General features: G+C 36.6%; 1 protein-coding gene across 11 annotated transcripts in view; it reads left to right on the forward strand.

The window, feature by feature from the left end:
* ACACA (acetyl-CoA carboxylase alpha) overlaps positions 1 to 19635 on the forward strand; it is a 292538-nt gene that overhangs the window by 107009 nt on the left and 165894 nt on the right. For all 11 annotated transcript variants that reach the window (XM_075994382.1, XM_075994384.1, XM_075994383.1 and 8 more), the window contains 8 exons: positions 1423 to 1532; positions 2624 to 2705; positions 3612 to 3710; positions 5044 to 5150; positions 8163 to 8273; positions 14223 to 14432; positions 18169 to 18339; positions 19463 to 19624. In XM_075994382.1, the coding sequence (XP_075850497.1) occupies positions 1423 to 1532; positions 2624 to 2705; positions 3612 to 3710; positions 5044 to 5150; positions 8163 to 8273; positions 14223 to 14432; positions 18169 to 18339; positions 19463 to 19624 (1052 nt within the window). The remainder of the gene's footprint in view (positions 1 to 1422; positions 1533 to 2623; positions 2706 to 3611; positions 3711 to 5043; positions 5151 to 8162; positions 8274 to 14222; positions 14433 to 18168; positions 18340 to 19462; positions 19625 to 19635) is intronic.

The following is a 19635-nucleotide window of genomic DNA, read 5'->3' on the forward strand; positions in this document are numbered from 1 at the left end:
ATCCTAATTGTAAAATTGGATAGTAGTACAAGGATACACATTACTTTAATATTTTCCAAGTTTTAAATAACCTATATTTCTATCAATAAATTAGTAGTTAAATGAGTTATGGACTATTGAAATATTAGGCATCCATTGAAATGTTGAATATATATTATAATATTAAATATATCTCTATGTCACAATGTGAAAAGATATACACAATATATTGTTAAATTGCCTAACAAGTGTACCAAAGCATGAACCATGAACTAGTTATCTCTGAGATGGGACAACGGGTGATTTTGACTTTTCAAAAATAGTGTTATTATATCCTGATATGTTATCTAAAAGTTTTAATAATTAGTATGCTTTCCCACCTATAATCAAAGAGAACAGTAAACCTATTTTAATTCTAAACAAACTGTAAGGCACTATATCTTACGTTTAGTGGAATATCTTTTTTTTTAGTGGACTTTTGTTTTTTTTAGAAAGGACTTAAAAGTTTTTAAAGTAAAGAACAAGATAAAAGAAACATTAATAAATATAATAAATGGTGGGAATGAACTTTGAGTAAGTTACTAAACTTTTCCAACCCTTAATTTCCTGTAAACTGGGGTGCTTGATAATACCAATCATATATATATGAGTGCTGAAAGAATTAAATGAGATAATATATATATAAAGTGCTTAGTATAGTTCCTGCACATGATAGCTTCTCTACTATAGTTCTTGCCAGAGTAGTCAGAGAGACATCAGGTGACAAATTTAAAAGGGAATACTGAGCAAAAAAATAAAAGAAAGAAAGGAAGTGGTTATCCTTCTAAAGTTTCTTTCAAATATCTGTTGCCTCCACCATTCCAGATAAACCCTTTTCAGGCACAAATTAAACTTCTATAACTAACCTTTCCTGTTTAGCCGGTTTGTAAACCCTCCGGGCTTCCTCTCTTTCCCCATTCTATCCAGCTGTATACCAGGAAAAGGGCTTTCTCTGGGTACAGTGCAAGTTAAAGGATGTCAGACTACAACTTCTCATAATAGAGTTGTGCTTGGATCACTAACTGACAGACACATCAGCGTTGATATAGAGGTCATACACATTTTTCAGAGAGGTTAAATAGTTCAGTCTTTGAGAATAGCTGTTTTAGTATAAGAACTTCCTTAAACATGGGATTAACTCGTGTTAGTGCCTGTCTCTTAACAAATTCAGAGCCTCCAACTAAATGGTCTTGGAAATTATCCCATTAATACTATTTGTCCTTTTGCTTCCTGAATCTTAGTCAAAAAAAAAAAAAAAAAAAATATATATATATATATATATATATATATACTGTTTGTCCTGTGGTTACTTTTGATAGTCCCTATCCTTTACATAGTTTCTCTGTGCAATTAAATTTCTGGAAAAAAATCATGTGTTCTCTATTAATTTGCTTGTATTTTCAGAATACATTAAGATGGCAGATCACTATGTACCAGTTCCTGGAGGACCAAACAACAACAACTATGCAAATGTGGAATTAATTCTTGATATTGCTAAAAGGATCCCGGTACAAGTAAGATGTGCCAGTGTGTTTGCTTGTTTGTTTGTTTGTTTATTTATTTGACATTGCCTTACTCTGTTGCCTGGGCTAGAGTTCAGTGGTGTCATCATAGCTACTGTAACCTCAAACTCCTGGGCTCAATTGATCCTCCTGCCTCAGCCTCCTGAGTAGTTGAGACTACAGGTGCGCACCATCATGCCTGGCCAATTTTTTTAAATAATATTTTTAGAGATGGGATCTCACTTTGTTGCCCAGGCTGGTCTTGAACTCCTGGCCTCAAGCAATCCTCCTGCCTTGGCCTGCCAAAGTGTTAGGATTACAGGTGTGAGCCACCATGCCCAGCCCCAATGTGTCCTTTAATACCAAATTCACCCATTTTATAGTTAGGCATAAGGGGATACCCAAAGAAGAACATTTATATAAAGCATCTTTTTAAACAATTCTTAAATCCTTTATATGGGATAACTAAACTAGACTAGGAAAAGAAAGATAGAATGGAATGAATAAAAATAAACATAATACAAACAGAAGGTTTAGAAGGGTCTTTCAGAGATTATGTATTCTATGCATTTCATCTTTGAACCATCTCAAGTAAGTAAAAGTTAACTAGGATATGGTAGTGTATTCGAGAAGTTTTTTTTCCCATATGTGATTGTGTTAGGAAGTTTATGGTAAGTACTTTAAAGTGCAAAGAGGACAAAATTCTAAACTGGTATGGTAATATAACCACTAGATATAAAGATGGAATTGGGTGGCCAAAGTAATTGAATATGTGAAAGATAGCCAGTATTTCTAGGAAAGGCTCTATAGAGCCTAGCTGAAAGGCTACAAATTGAGTTTCCTAAAAAGCAAGCAACAAGACTAACTGGATCTTACTATTAATTTTAACTTGGTTTCGATCTCTTCAGAGGTTTTACCACAGTGGATGACTTCTTTTTGTTCTGTAAAGTTTGCCAACAATCAAGTATAGCAGCTAAATTAAAGCATTAGGCTGCTGCGAAACTATTGTACTTTATGAAGTAGGGCCAACCTTGATGGAGAGTAATGCAATTTGTAGGGTTTTTATATTAATTTTAAGAATGAATCATTGTGTTCCCTTGTAGGCAGTGTGGGCTGGCTGGGGTCATGCTTCTGAAAATCCCAAGCTCCCGGAACTTCTTTTGAAAAATGGCATTGCCTTTATGGGTAAGCCTTTTTGACATACTGTTTCTGTCTTTGTTTCTTTTTGTCAAATTTGCCTATATTCCTTCCACTCTGTAATCTGTTTTTCTTCTGTTTAGCATGTACTGAGCTCTTTTTTTTTTTTTTATAAAATCAATTAGCAACTCTGAGTAATCTTCATTTCTTTTTCTCCCCCCTTTTTTATTTCTTATAGCCTGCTTATCTCACGTCATCTTTGCCACTACCCTTAGGAAAGCATGTGGAGGAAGGACCTGCTTTTAGATAGCGAAGATAATTGAATGCTTAGGATACCCTGGCAGTGTGCCCTTAAATATGAATCAGCACCTTTGCATTTAAGCATATAGGTTATATTCCTATGGAAGAGAGATATTCTTTGACCTTTCTGCTGTCTTTATGGCAGAGAGAAAAATAGAGGTTATATGGCTCAAAGTGTTTCTCTCTGTCTCTAGAGACCTTCCACAATGAAAAATATGCTTCGTCAACCTCATTAAAGATAAATCTCCTCTTTGGGTTCCCCTAAGACCAGGGAGGGTATAATATTTTAGACTTAAATTCCAAAACTTTATAGTCCTTATTTCAGGACATTGGTTTAAAAAAGGATGACTTTGTTAATGTGATAAAGTTGTATCATGAAGGATGGTAAAATTTTAGTTAGACTCGTAGGAATTTAATTCAGCATACATTTACATATATTGAGCTCTCACTGTGCACAAGAAGCTTGCTACATTAGGTTTAACAAATGGTACGAAGATGTGTCAAAGCATAGTAGTTAAGTTTATAATCGCCATGGTATGTGATGGGGGTGGGGCAAGACAAATACATTAATAATTATAATACAAGACAGAATAAACATGCTAGAAATGAGGCCAAAATGTTATAGCTAGGATTCTTCTCCTATTTTGTTTTTAGGTCCTCCAAGCCAGGCCATGTGGGCTTTGGGGGATAAGATTGCATCTTCCATAGTGGCTCAAACTGCTGGTATCCCAACTCTTCCCTGGAGCGGTAGTGGTAAGAAGTTATTTCTTGTTTGTATCTTAAAGTGCAGAAAAGCCCGGTAGGATATTCAGGACTATGGCTTAGGGGTTAATTTTATTTTAAATGTATTGGGATATTTGACAAGAATGGAATTTTGGTTGATTAATGGTACTTTGTATCTCTTGGCATAATTAATACACCTATGATTTTTACCATGTCTTGGGATTGTAAATTAGTGTCAGATGTACAGACACTAAACTGTGATCTGGAATGATCTTGGCACTTAATTTGGAGAGACTCTGGGAAAATACATATGGTTCTGTGGGTTCAGATCCATTCTGTAGGCCAGAATATTTCTCAGAGGTGATCTTCCTTGGTGGAATTAGGCTTTTGGACCTGCCTGAGAGGTAGTCTGGGTCACTAAGAAGAAAGTAAAACCCACTGACTCAAATATTCACCTGCCAGTGTTTTCTTGATGTCATCCCACAATCTATTGATGATTTGCTTTGCCTGTTTAATACTATTCAACCTCAGTTGCCCTTGATGCAGAGAATGAGGTCAGTAATCAACCTTTCTTCCAGGCACACAGAAGGATGAAAACTTTCAAAAAATGGTTTAGTCTTGATAAATCCTTTAAAGAGTGCTATGTGAATTATTTTAGCTGATAACAATACGAACTTCCCTTTTCTTTTTAATACTCAAACACTGGGAGCAAACATATACTAAAACTTATTTTAAATGGGAATGACCGTTGTCTTGAGGCGGAACAGATTTGAACCCTTGTTACTCTGGCTCTCTGGGGGATTACAATATCCTTTCCAGACCTGTTGGGTCAAATAGTTTAAAATAAAAGGTTGAATTTGTTCTTGTTTGAATGGAGAGGCTATATATAGTGTTCCCCTTGTGGCCAAGTATGGGGACATTCAGGGAGCATGGAATCATGAGTCTGCTGAGGCCAATAAAACTGCCATCTCCATTTCCAAGGGCTCATAAAGATTGAATTATTTCCCAGACCTCTGGCCCTAGAGCAGGCTTGAACACACAAATCGAAGGTATTTTGCCTGCTGAGTTACTGTGAGGAGTCTTCCGTGCTTTTTTTTTTTTTGGTCTTATATGTCCTTGTACTTTTATAAGTTGCTCCCTGTTAGCTCTCCTGGCTTTTTCCAGCATAAGAACCCAAGTTGTCAGGTCATGCTATGGCTAAATGCTGTTAACCAGAAGGACTAAGCAGGGTTTTAGCATTCTTCTTTCTTCCACCTACCCTCAATTTTGGATAAATATGGTAGCCTTTTAAAGAAGGGATAGTAGAAAATTGACAGGAGCAGAAGCTCTTATAACTGCTGTAAGTAACTGTTGTCTATTGCAGGTCTTCGTGTGGACTGGCAGGAAAATGATTTTTCAAAACGTATCTTAAATGTTCCTCAGGAACTATATGAAAAAGGTTATGTGAAAGATGTGGATGATGGGCTGAAGGTAGGTTATTAACTCCAGGGAGTGGGATGCTTTTCAAGCAACCAATCATAGTCACAAATTTAAGGAATTTGGATCCTGGTTCGTGATGTATATCCATGATGGCATTAGGGTTGTGAGATCAGAAGATATAGTTTAAAAAGTATGGAGTGAGAAAGTGACTATTTTTTTATATTTATATTTTTATTTTTTGTAGAGTTAGGTTGTCACTGTATTGCCCATCCTGGCCTCCAGCGATCCTCCTGCCTCAGCCTTCCAAAGTGGTGGGATTATAGGCATGAGCCACTGTGCCCTGCCAGGAAGTGACTTTAAATTTAAACAATTTAAATTCATTTTGAAACAGGCTGCTCATCCAGACAGAACATTTCTTAGGTGATAATCAGAATTTTGAGGAGGTGCTGATGCTCCCTCTCTCTACCCCTGTTGGTATGTGAGAGGGGGCCAGCGAACAACACACTTTTCCCCTGCTTGAGTTCAGAACCAAGAAGCCCAGGCAGGTAGCTTTATTACAAATAGAGATGTTGGTGGAAATGGCTTAAGTTTACAAATCAGATTTATAAACTGAACAGCAGAATTAAACAAATCACCACAGATTTTTTCTGCAGAGAGAGAACCTTTACCATTTGGCTTATTATATGGCTAAGCACTGACAAAGAGCATATGTTCTGTGCAGTGGCTGATCCCAAAGAAGTGAGAAGGCCAAAGAAGAGGCCTAGCTTTGTGTGCTCAGTTCCTTCCTAAAGAAGAGGCCTAGCTTTGTGTGCTCAGTTCCTCTTTCCATATTGACCAGTTGTATAATTTATTTTTTCCTCTGGGAAGGAGTAGGGGAGTGAGCTGAAATAGGCTGAAAGTGTTACATTAATTGTTATCCATCCATGTAGAAATGTGCAACTAGGCAAAAGGAGATCCTTTCCTCAGCATTTTAACTTTTCTTTCCTTAAAGTTCTCTCCAGTTTGTTCCCCTTTCGCTTTTTAACTAGTTGGTAGTGTCAGTTATGTCTCCAGGTAGATGATAAAATAGGCTATTTTAGAAAAATACACTGCTTGAGTTTGATTAGTATGTTATAAATTCAAGAGGAATACCGAATCTTCAACTAATTTTGCCATATTGTTTGCATTTCCAGTTAAGCATCATGTAATCTCCTTAATAAGAAGAATTAATATTTCTAATTGAATTGAAAATGCTTTATTCTATTTGCTATAATTCACAAAAGAGTAGAAGCCCTTCATAAGGAACTAGCTATTTTGCTTATTAACTAAAAGTCTTTTTTTCTCTGGTTACATTTATAAAAAGAATTTTCTGGTAGAAAGCCAGAGATGACGATAAAACCACCCATAAACTCACCATCCAGAGATAATGTCCATTAACATATTCATGTATATTTTCCAGCTTTTTTTGATTCATAGATTCATATAATCTTTATTAATAGATTTCTATAATTATGATAATTATAAAATTAGGGTTTTACTATAAATATTGTTTGGTAATCCTAGTACTTTTTTCTACTTACTATTATATATTTAAGCATTTTTCCTATGGCATTAAAATTCTTCTAAAATATTTTTTTAATGGGCTACCTTTGGCTAGAGTATTCATGTATTTTTTAAAGGCTCACCTTCGTACTCTCTTCCTGTGGGCTACTCTATTTTTGTAGTCCTTTTCCATATTTGTGCTATATCTTTGATCACCTATCACCCAGTGATAATTCTGTTGATATGAGCATAGGAAAGAACAGAATTAAGGGAAATTTAGAAGAGATTGAACTATGAGTGTAAGATCTTCATCCCTAATCTACTAATGCAAATTAAAATTTGAAATGGCCTTTTTCTGATGATATATTTTAAAGAAATTATTTTTTGTTTTTTTTTTTGTTTTTTTTTGAGACAGAGTCTTGCTTTGTCGCCCAAGCTAGAGTGAGTGCCATGGCGTCTGCCTAGCTCACAGCAACCTCAATCTCCTGGGCTCAAGCAATCCTGCTGCCTCAGCCTCCCAAGTAGCTGGGACTACAGGCATGCGCCACCATGCCCGGCTAATTTTTTCTATATGTATTAGTTGGCCAATTAATTTCTTTCTATTTATACTAGAGACGGGGTCTCGCTCTTGCTCAGGCTGGTTTCGAACTCCTGACCTCGAGCGATCCGCCCGCCTCGGCCTCCCAGAGAGCTAGGATTACAAGCGTGAGCCACTGCGCCCGGCCTAAGAAATTATTATAATGTAGCAAAACTGAAATATTTTGACAAGGAAATGACTTAGTTATTTTAAATTTTTAGTTAACTTTTCCCCTGTTTACTTTCTGCCTTAACAATATAGATTATATTAAATTAGGGAATATGTTAAATTATATTAAATTAATGTTATTTTCTATTTATTACCTATAAAGGCTAACTAATTCTTTCTAATAATTGCATAGTATTCTATATAGTATATGAGTATATCATGATTTAACCACTGCATACTTGATGGTTATATGAGTAATTTTTCAAAAAATTTTGGGATCGTCACTTGATCATTATATAATGCTGTAAATGTGAAAAGCACATTTGGAGCATGTGCTGACAATTAGTTTTCTGATAAATTTCATTAATATTTTGAGGTCTTACTATTTTTATCTTTTATAAAAGCTTAAGGGAGAAAAAATTTGCGGATACTTGAGAGTTCTGATTTGATGAGTCTTATATGTGGTTGGGAGCTATACTGATATACTATCAGCTTGTATTAAGTAAACCACTTATATCTTTTAAAAAAATTTTTTTGGTTAATACATGGATAACTGCATACCATAAGGAAGAAGTTCCAACAATACAGAAATATATGCAGTAAAAAGTGAAAGTTTATAACTATTCATCTTTATTTCATAAATCACCACTGATGTATATTCTATACTTTATTTCTTTTTTAACATATGTGAATATATGAATGCATATATAATTGCATATACACATAGATTTAGATGCCAGTTTTCTCCTTCTCTACTAATAATACTCTTTCTCCTATTTTTTTCTTTCTTCTTGAAGGCAGCAGAGGAAGTTGGATATCCAGTAATGATCAAGGCCTCAGAAGGAGGAGGTGGGAAGGGAATCAGAAAAGTCAATAATGCAGATGACTTCCCTAACCTTTTCAGACAGGTAGAGTACAAGCTGTTTTTGTTTGTTTGAACCAATGTGTATATCAGAGATATATGATTTAACTCATACTATAGTTTGGATATCCAGAAAATACTTAATTTTTAATTTTGTCTATAATTAGTCTTTCTAGTCTCCACTTCCTTATTAGTGAGGAAAAAAGTTAATGAAATGTCCAATTCAATTTAAGTTTTATTTAATTTGGTAATTAAAACAGTAGAATTTTTCTCTTTTATATAAAAAACATGCTCAGTTTCTTAGATAGATCATCCCTCCATGGTGCATGTGGCTCATAGAATCTCATAATGGCAAGGAAAAATCAATGCCTTTCTACATCGTTGTACTCCTGTTCTGTTGACATTGTAGTGTCAACTACAATGTGTGTGAAGTGGTGGTATGATACTGATCTGGTTGCTCTTGCCTTGGTCAGGCCCAGGCTTTCTGATTGGATTTATCTTACTTCAGTTCAGATTGGTCCCTGAGTTTCCACCATGTTGTCCCATCTACCCACTGGCCCAGCAGTCTATACCCTAGCCTGTGCTGCATGGCCACCGCACCCTGGCACAGGAACCCTATAGTAGACCCACATTACACGAGAACTGAGAGTGGCTCAGGAAAGCCCAACCTAGGATCTTTTTCTGCCTTACCTTCTGCTTTGCACCCAAGTTGATGTGGCCATACTATACACTGGTTATAGAGGCAGCAAAAGAAGTGATGTCTTTTCAGAACTTTAAACAGAGGGCAAAAAGGAAACAGGGGTCTCTCTTGTTCTGCCTTCAGAATTACCTTCACTCACATACTTGATTCACTTCTTTTTTTTATCATACCAATACTCGGTAAAAGATGTGTCAGAAGAAGGAAAATTTGGTCTCAGGTTTGGCCTTTTCACTCTCCTAGCTTCCCTCTTTTTCTTGGTTTTCTCACCATTTTCTACTTTGTACCATTTCTTACTAGTGTCCCATGTTACCTTTTATTTGCTTTCTTTTTTTCCAAACCATTCAGGAGCTAACTTACAATTTTTGGAATTTACAATGGTGCAAAAGCAATACATACTTTAAGTACCTATGCAGCTATTCTGTTTTTCTTTTTCAGTACAGCATTCAGTAAATTACATGTGATATTCAATACTTTATTACAATATAGGCTTTGAGTTAGATAACTTTGCCCAACTATAAGTTAATGTAAGTGTTCTAAGCATGTTTAAAGTAAATGAGGCTAATCTATGATATTTGATAGGTTAGGTATATTAAATGCATTTTTTAGGTTTAATATTCAATTTATGACGGGTTTATTGAAACATAACTCCATCATAAGTCAAGGAGCTATACTAGGTAAAGGAAATGATAAAGATATTTATTGTCTTGCTTTATTATCCATTTGAGTGTCAGAAGTTGAATATTACTGCAGTCTTTTTTTTTTTTTTAATATTTCTTCTATAAAAACACTTTTGCTCTTAGAAGCAAAATAAAAAATAAAAAGTGTGTTAATTAATGTTAACTCCTGTAGAAATTTCAAAACTATTTGTTACTATGGAATCAAATAGTGGAAGAGTCTAGAACACTAAGTGGAAGTTTTATGTGAAAGTCCTTAAGTTCTAATACTGGTTGGCTAAATAACTCAAACCAATCCTCCTATTGGGAAAAAGCTAGAAAAACTGGACCAGATTAAAAAAAATATCATTAGAGACTTTTCAATACCATGAAGAATTATGGGACTAACATATAGGAGAAAAAGGAAACTCAGAGATGCAATCCTGGCATTTGAGGTCACTTTTCCCCTAGAGATATCTTCTCGTTCAAGAAGCAGTAGCTGAAAAGCTGATTAGTTTTCAATAGTCTTAAAAGACTAAAAGGACAAAATTTAGACTTAAGGGCTTGCTGAGGAGGGGTACCCTGGGAAATCTCCTACATTTTAGGTTGGGATCATAAAGGATTATTCTGCAGGAGAGAGAGTGAATGGAAAATAGACCAGCCTTTATGGGGACTAAATCTCAGCTTCAAAACACTACAACTCTGATTGAAGCAAGATGTCATAGGATTGCTAGTGCCCCTGTCCACCTGCAGGAAGTAAATGTAAATACTCTCCAGAGCCTTCTCTCTGGACATCCAGAACTTCAAATTATTTCTACTAATTTTTCCTGTGGCCTATCAAGCATCCAATTGAAAATAAGCAGGCGCATAAAATTAGATGGTTAAAGAACAAATAAAACAAAAGTTAGTAGAAACAGACCCGCAGAGGATTTAGATAATGGAACTATGAGATAAGGACTTTAAAGTAACTATGCTTAATATGTCCAAGGAAATTAAAGACAAGATGAGAATTTTGGCAGAGAACTGGAAATCATAAAGAAGAAACAAGTAATTCTCAAACTGAAAATGCAATAACTAAAATTAAGAAGTCAATATAGGAGTTTAATAGCATATTAGATATAGTTGAAGAGAGAAGTAGTAACTGGAAGATAGATGAGAAGAAAATTCAAACTGAAGCATGAAGAGAGACAAAAAGATGAAAAACATAGAAAAGAGAAATGTGAGAGATTATTTGCAAAGATGGCCATGATAGATAGCCCTCCCATCTCCATGTACCAGTACAGTATGATTTTGCAGCTCCTCCTATCAGAGGTAGAGTCCTTTTCCCCACCCCTTGAACTTTAGCTGGCCTTATGACTTGTTTTGGCCATTGCAATGTGGCAGAAATGGTGTATAACTTTTAAAGCCTAAACCACAGTGGTTTTGTAGTTTCTGCCCTTGTCCTCTTGGAAAGAGACCTCAGACTCCCATGTGAAGAGTCTATTCTAGCCTGTGGGAGAAAGAGAGGTCACATGAAGCAGAATGAGTGGTCCCAGGTAAGGCCTCATACTCATACTAGCTGATAGCACCACAGTTGAGAGATGTAAGTGCGACCATATTAGACCATCCAGCCCTGATCAAGCAGCTAGATGACTACAGCTGCATGAGCTATTCCAGGCAAGACCAGCAGAGCTGCCCAACTGAGCCCAGTTCAAATGCTGATGCACAGACTCATGAGCAAATAAAATAAAATGGTTGCTGCCCAAGTCACTAAGTTTTTGGTAGTTTGTTATATATCATTGGATAATTGACACAGAAATTGATACCTAAAGGTATGATACTGCCATAACAGAAAAAGTAAAACATGTGGTATTGGCTTTGAAACTGGATTATAGCTGGGGGCTGGAAAAATGGTGAGGAGTATGTTAATGAAGTCTAGAGGAATGAAGAACAAACTGTTAGTGGAGGCTGGAAAAGTAGTGATGTAATTGTCATTAGAGTCTGGAAAAAAGATAGCCCATGTTCTTTAATGATGGAACAATTAGCAAAATGTTCTCTGAAGTAACTTGGAAGAGAGAGAATGTATCTAATGGAGTCATGGATCTGGTTAAGCAGATCTCTAGTACTTTTGAAGTATTATAAGGTTGAATGTTTCTAGTTGCTTATGCTAAGAAACTATAAAAGAAACATAAGCTGCAGAAGGTGTTTTGTTGGCAAGCATAATTTAGTGGAAATATAAAGTACCCAGAACTTCTTAGGTTTGAAAATAGAACTGTTTCTCATTCCCAGTCTCTCCAGCTGGCGAAACATTTGCAAAGTAAGAATGTCTCAGAGTAAAGACCAAGTCCAAAGTGCCTGTGACTTTAAGACCTCAGAAATATTTAAGGCAATATGTGATAGATTAACCCCTCAGCTAGGAAAATGTGCTTCTTAAGAATCTTAAGGGTATTGTCCTGCAGTAATCTGTCATGCTCAAAGTATTGAGAGATTTATGGATGTGGCTTTTGGGATAAGCACTAAACCTCAGTATGATTCATAGGAAACCCACAGAGTTGTCAAGAGACTCGTGTTGATGAATGTACCAAAGGGCCAGAAACTGTTCAAAATGAAAAGAGACCTCTGGACCTTCTACTTTTTATGGGCAGGAAGTAGGCTAAGAAAGATATTCAGCTATAAAACATCAGTTATTTCTAATGAAAAGATTTCTCAGAGAGTAGAGTCTGGAACCAAGAGGGCAGAGCTAAGAGCAGAAGTGACCATGTATTAGGGACCAGCTAGACCCTAGGGAGCAGAACTAGACCCTAATTAAAAAAAACATTCCCTGCCCCTGGAGTAAAGGAACCTGACAACATGTTCCTATTTGGATTTCAGAATCGTCAGGGACCAGTGACTGCTATGTACCTCCCATCTTCCTTCCCATCTCCCCCTCTTTGAACAGGAGTTTCTTTTTGGTTATCCTCCCCCAATCTCATTAAATGCTGGGAGTGTTGGGGCAGATAACTTGTTTTTTTAGTTCCCAGGTCTTTGGATCAAGAGAAACTGTAACTGAGGAGCTGTACCCAAAGAAGCACATTTTCATCTGGACATGACTCATGAGAAAATGGACGTCAAGCCTGATGCCATGATTGGATGAAACTTTGGGGGTCTTGGGAGGGGGTGAGTCTATTTTGCATGTGGGAGGTACGTGAATTATTGTGGCCAGAGGGTAGACCATAGTAGGTTGTTTGCAGAGATGGCCACAATAACTCCTCCCATTCCTGTATGTAATGTGACTTCGCTGTTCCTCCCATTCAGAGGTGGCATCTATTTCCCCAACCCTCGAATCTTAGCTGGCCTTGTGGCTTGCTTACACCATTAGAATGTGGCCAAAGTAATGTGTAAGTTCTAGAGCCTAGACCTCAAGAGCCTAGACCTTACAGATTCTGCCCTCACTTGGTTGGAAAACTGCACTAATGAAGCCTGGTGTAGCCTACTGGAGGATGAGAGACTACATGCAGTAGAAATGAGCTATTCAGTTGAGGCTCCCTAGACTTACCAGCCAACAGTCAGCACAAATCACCAGACATGTGAGTAAAACCATTCGGCCCCTCTCAAGCCACCAGATGATGATATGCACGTATATGTAAGACCTGGAGAAGAACTACCCAGATGAGCACAGCATCGTGAGCAAATAAAAGGTTGATGTTCTAAGCAAGCCACTCAATTTTGAGGTGACTTGTTATATAGCAAACCAGAAAAAAACAGAGCAAAAAAGATACAGAGCATAATAAAAGACACATGGAGTACAGTGAAATGATCCAACATCATGTACTTTAAGTCTCAGACGAGAAGAGAAAGAATGGAGCAGAAGCTATATTTGAAGAAATGCAGAAGCAATATTTGCAGAAATGATGGAGCAGAAGCCATATATGAAGAGATAATGGCTAAGAATTTCCTTAACTTCATAAAAGATACCAAACACAGATTCAAAAAGCACTATGAGCCTTATGCAGCACAAATATAAAGAAAACGACAGCTAAGCTTATCAGAGTAAATCTGCCACTTCACTAAAATAGAGGAAAATCTTAAAGCAGCTGGAGAAAAAAAGATTACTTTCAAGGGAGTAAAAATAAGAATAACAGTTGACATCTCAGTAAAAACAGTGAAAGCCAGAAAATGTTGGGATATTTTGAAGTGCTGAAAAAAATAAATTACCAGTGTGGGATTCTGTACTCAGTGACAATATTCTTTAAAACTGAAGATGAAAGTCCTTTGACTGCAACAGTGTTATACATGATGTAATATGGACCAGGAACGCATCTAGTCTGGTGCAAGTTGTACATTTGGCTGTACAAAGCGGATGGCAATATTTTGCTCAGTTGTGGGATTTGTGTGTATGTATGTTGTGTTTTCAAATATTTTGTTGTTTACCCTGTAACACACTGGTTGTTTATATGTTTTCATATTCATTGAGTAATATTGGTTATATAACTAAGAATGCAACATCTTAAAGATATTAAAGATGAGGACATGGGCTATGTTTTATTCATTTTTATATTCTTACTGATTAACATGGTCCATGACATTTCTAGACATCTGCTTATTGAAATCAAAACAGCTTATTATCATGATAGAAAAAATATTTACCACTGAGGAATTTGTCTTATTTCCTTTTCTAAAACAGGTTCAAGCTGAAGTCCCTGGGTCTCCTATATTTGTGATGAGACTAGCCAAACAATCTCGTCATCTGGAGGTGCAGATCCTAGCAGATCAGTATGGCAATGCCATCTCTCTGTTTGGTCGTGACTGCTCTGTACAGCGCAGGCATCAGAAGATTATTGAAGAGGCACCTGCTGCTATTGCTACTCCAGCAGTATTTGAACATATGGAACAGGTATGTATATTAAAAGTCTTAATTTCTGTTTTCTTATACAGAACACTTTTCATTCAGTTCATGTACCAATCTGAGAATAGTGGAATTTGAAGCAATGATTCTGAATAATTGATAAAGATTATATCCCTTTACTAGAAGAAAAAAATATCCTGCTGCTCTCCCTTTAGGAAAATTGTCTAGGAACATTTCAAGCTCTAAAAATAGTTAACACTTTTTTAAAAATCAGTGTACTATTTTGAGTTAGGGATAAAGGAGAGAAACGTTTGGGATTTTTAATCAAATCCATTATCTTTTTGAAAAGTCTTTTAATGATCTTTAAAGTACACCTAGTCTGTATTTTCCTATAGAAAGTAATTTCTCAGGGTCAAGAAGGGTGCCTTGGAAATAGTTGTAGTTTAGGGGTCTGAACATAGACTTTTCTTGAATCATAATCCGTCTTCATCTTATTGGAGATATATTTTCCATCTCTTCTTTCTTTTCAATTCCAAACAAGCTAATTATAAGATTGTAATGGAAGTTTATTTCCTATGGGGTATCTGTGTATTAGGATACACTTTTTTTTTTTTTTGACAGAGTCTCACTCTGTTGCCCTGGCTAGAGTGCTGTGGCTGTCAGCCTAGCTCACAGCAACCTCAAACTCCTGGGCTCAAGCAATCCTTCTGCCTTAACCTCCCAAGTAGCTGGGACTATAGGCATGTGCTACCATGCCTGGCTAATTTTTTCTATATATTTTTAGTTATCCAATTAATTTCTTTCTATTTTTTTTTAGTAGAGACGGGGTCTTGCCCTTGCTCAGGCTGGCTTCGAACTCCTGACCTTGAGCAATCCACCCGCCTCGGCCTCCCAGAGTGCTAGGATTACAGGCGTGAGCCACCACGCCCAGCCTAGGATACACTCTTGAACTGCTTTAATAAAGATGTCTCCAATATTAAGGTTGCTTTTGCTACATAAAAAAAAAGAAAAAAAAAAAAGATGTCTTCAATAGTGTTTTTTGTTTGTTTTGTTTTTTTTAATAATTAAAATTTTTTTAAAATTTTATAATTATAAAAATTTTCTTTCTTTTTTTTCTTTTTGCGTGTAAATCTTAGAATAAACTTATTCCAATACTGGTTAAATGAGGAATAAACTTATTCCAATAGTGGTTAAATGAGGTATAAGTCTATTTCCCTCCATCATAGTCTATTTCCCTTCATTTCTTCTATTTCCTTCTATTTCCCTTCCCATCATATAAGTCTATTTCCCTTCATCCCCTCATCTCATTCGGCGATGAGCTGGTGCTAGAGATCCAGGTTTATTGCTCACATGCTGCTTGTTTTTGTTAAATAAAATTGTATTAGAATGCAATTATATTTATCTATTGATATATTATCTATGGCTGCTTTATTGCTACAATGGCAGAGTTAAATAGTTGTGACAGAGACTCTATAGCTCACAAAGTTAAATAATTACCATCTGGCTCTTTACCTAAAATGTCGACCTTTGCCCTTGGACAGTGTCATCATCTTCATGATGATGCTAACTCATAAGATTATGTTCACGTTGTAGCCTGTGGGAGGGGGAGAGAAAGGACATGGAGGGCAAGCATATAAAAACATGATTTAGAAGTGACATGTGTCACTTCTCACATTCCATTGGACAAAATTCAGTTACTCAGTCATACCTATTGCCAAGAATGTTAGAAATTGTAGTCACTAACTTGGTGACCATGTGCTAAACTGGAATTTAGGAGACTTTATTCCTAAAACGAGAAAGTAGAGTAAAGTTGCTGGAGTGCTTTTAACAACTTGTGCCTTTGTTCTTCTGGCTACTCATTATCCTTACACATCCTTTTTCCTGCTCCTTTACTTATCCTTTCCCCAAGGAAGACAGTCTGAAGTCCTATCCAGTTTCTGCTAGTTACTACAGTTAGAAATTTTAGATTTCTAGGTGATTTTAAGATCTCCAGGTGATGTACATTCTTCTCTCCTGGATGTACATGTGGCTTTTCACCAGCCAGTAGCCTAAAATACTAGTTATCTACTCCTTGTCATTCCTTCCCCTTTACTCTACCGCTGTACACCCAATATATAGTGGTGGAATAGGAGCAGGATAACTACCATTTGGAACAAGGAAAAATATATAGCAATCATTGGTCCATAGCAGTTAGCAAATCCTTCCGGGCAGGAATTGTAATGACTCCCTGCTGTATGGTAGAGTAATACCTCTATTAGACCTTCTGGCTGCCTCTTGTTCTGCTACTTGAGAGTAAATCCCTTGTCCATTATTCTTCAAGATACCTAACTTTGTATTATGGGAAGTTCTTTCTTATTCAGTTTTCTCTGTGAGTTGGGCTGTGTCGAATATGCCGCCTTTGGTAGAACTTTCACAGCCCACTTCCTGTTGATGCAGGATTGGGGGTACAAATACTACTCTAATCATCAGTCACCGGCATTTGAAGGCCAGGCTTGTTGTTTGTTTATAAATACAATTAATTCCTTTGAAAACTTAATAAGCTTCTGGGCTATTTCCTTCCAATCTAACCTCACTTTAACCTCAGATTAACCATACCCAAAGATTTCTTCTAGGTATAGAAACTTTTATTTATTGGCTTCTATGCTTAGTCCATCTCTTTCTCCTCAATTTAGTGTTAGCTACCTTGAGGCCAGCTGAAACTAAAGCAGCACCCTTAATCTGATCTTTGATGCTGGCTTGCTTCAGGGTAGGAATCTAACTTTCTGTTTTTTGGGGGTACAAAAGTAGTTGGTTTTTTCAACATTCTGATCCTTTCAAACCATTTTTCTTAAAGCTTAGTTGGTGTGTGATCAGTGTTCCAAGTTATTGTAGGAAACAGTTTACCGTTGTGTTATGCCATAGCAAGAAGACCACCAGCTTTCCAACCTGTAGTATCTGTTTCTTTGCTACCTATTACCCTTTTGCTAAACTGGCATCACATATTTTTTTAAACAGCAGCATTCTACCTGCAGTTAATAATTTCTGTTGATTAGGATACGCGTTAAGCTGCTATTGTAAAAAGATCCAAAAAACATGGTGACTCAAATAAAATAGTTTATTTTTCTTTCCCATCGTAATCTGAGGTGAGCTTTTCAGAGCTGATAGGACATTTCTATCCCATGCGGCCATCTTGGGATTCAGTTGTTTCTGTTTTGTTTTCCCATTCTTAGTACGTTCTCATCTGCGTGGTTAAAACTGGCTTGTACCATCATTACCATGTTCCAGTGCATAAGAAGGGGAAAAGCCAGCAATAAAGGATAAACAATTTCCTTTTCAAAATATGACATAGGGATTATGCATGTCACTCACCAATGCTGATATCCTGTTTGTGAAAACATAGTCACTAGCTATAAGAGAAGTTGGAAAATCTAGTCTCCAGCTAGATAGCTATGTTTCCAGGAAGAAGAGTATACTGAGAATATTGGAAACTAAGGGACAATGAGGAGTCTACCGTTGTTTTTTTTTTTGGTTTTTTTTTTGCCTGCATGCACTTTTGTCTGATGAGGTGGAGTTGCTTGTGATGCAAAGTGAAAAACACTCTTGTTTTCTTCCAGCTTTTCATTGAGTTTTTCATCACATCCAGGGATATTGTGTAATAATCTGAAAGTGTGGCATTTGCTCCAATGTGTCTAAAAGCCTTTGGTGGCTCTTATAAACACTGAATAGTTAAGTCAGGGAGAGGTTGTAGTAGTCCAATAGTTGGACACTGTGAGAAACTTATGTTTACCTGTCTTTCTTCTTTGAGTGTGCTGTGAAACTTGCCAAAATGGTTGGTTATGTGAGTGCTGGGACTGTGGAATACCTGTACAGCCAGGATGGCAGCTTCTACTTTCTAGAATTGAATCCTCGGCTACAGGTGGAGCACCCTTGTACAGAGATGGTGGCTGATGTCAATCTCCCTGCAGCACAACTCCAGGTGAGTCATCCTGATCTAGGCTGAAGGAGAAGGGATGCCTGAAAGACTTGTTTAACCAGTATCTGATAAGAGAAAAGCGCCTCCTATCTGAGTCTCACCTAATGTTCATTTCTCTTGGGCTGTATGTGTGGGTTGGTTTTTCCTGATGTAGTACAAACATAAGAATATTATTTTTCTAGCCAGACATATCTGATATAAGCTGTCATATTTTAGAAATAAACTTTTAAAATAATACATTTTATTCAATTATTTAATTATATTGATAATAAACTTCACAACTTTGTAATTATCCCCTACTCATTTTTACTAGTGTTCTTTATTGAAGTAATTCTGCATCAGAGTGGTGGTTCAAGTTATTCCCATCAAGATTGTGTGAAGCACACATTTATTTTTATAATTTGTAAAGTGCTTGCTGTCAATATTATTGTCTTCTCTCAGCTCAGGAAACAAATATTATGGGAAGCAGTAATAACTAATGATAAGGTTTGGTATTATTTTTATCTAACATATTCTTTGCCCACATTGGGAGCACCTCTGCTGCATTTCCATGAAAGATTAAAGATGTATTCATGGCCTCCAGTGGTTTGCAGGGATGGAGATGATAATTATGACATAATTAAGACTTTTTAGCTGTCTTTCCTTGGATAGCTACAAACATTTACTCTTCCCTTGGATATTCTCATTCCCATTCCTTGATGGAGAAATGACAATAGAGGGAAACTCAAGTCTATTACACTAGGAATTTGTGGACTTCTGAAAAAAAAATTTTTTTTTTTTTTTAGAGATGGGGTCTTGCTATAACCTAGGTGGCCTTGAATTCTTGACCTTAAGCAATCCTCTCACCCCAGCCTCCTGTGTAGCTGGAATTACAGGTAGGGGCCACTGGGCCCAGCTGAATTTAAGGACTTTCTTAGGAGTGGTGAATGTTCTAGCAACTTATCTGTAATGATATATTCTATTTCAAGCAACTTAAAGTTGATGATTATATAATACAGAATATAAAGATGTAATGTTTCAGGTAGTGGCTCCAAAAATGAAAGATCTTTTAGGTAATATGATAGCCTCCACACTATAAGGAAAGTAACTATGGAAAATGAGTGATGTGTGTTTTATTACCTTTCAGATTGCCATGGGGATCCCTCTATATAGAATCAAAGATATCCGTATGATGTATGGGGTATCCCCCTGGGGTGACACTCCCATTGATTTTGAAAATTCTGCTCATGTTCCTTGCCCAAGGGGCCATGTTATTGCTGCTCGGATCACTAGTGAAAATCCAGATGAGGTAACCCATTA

The sequence above is a fragment of the Microcebus murinus genome, chromosome 18 (assembly GCF_040939455.1).
Source record: "Microcebus murinus isolate Inina chromosome 18, M.murinus_Inina_mat1.0, whole genome shotgun sequence".
In the NCBI taxonomy this organism is placed as follows: domain Eukaryota; kingdom Metazoa; phylum Chordata; class Mammalia; order Primates; family Cheirogaleidae; genus Microcebus; species Microcebus murinus.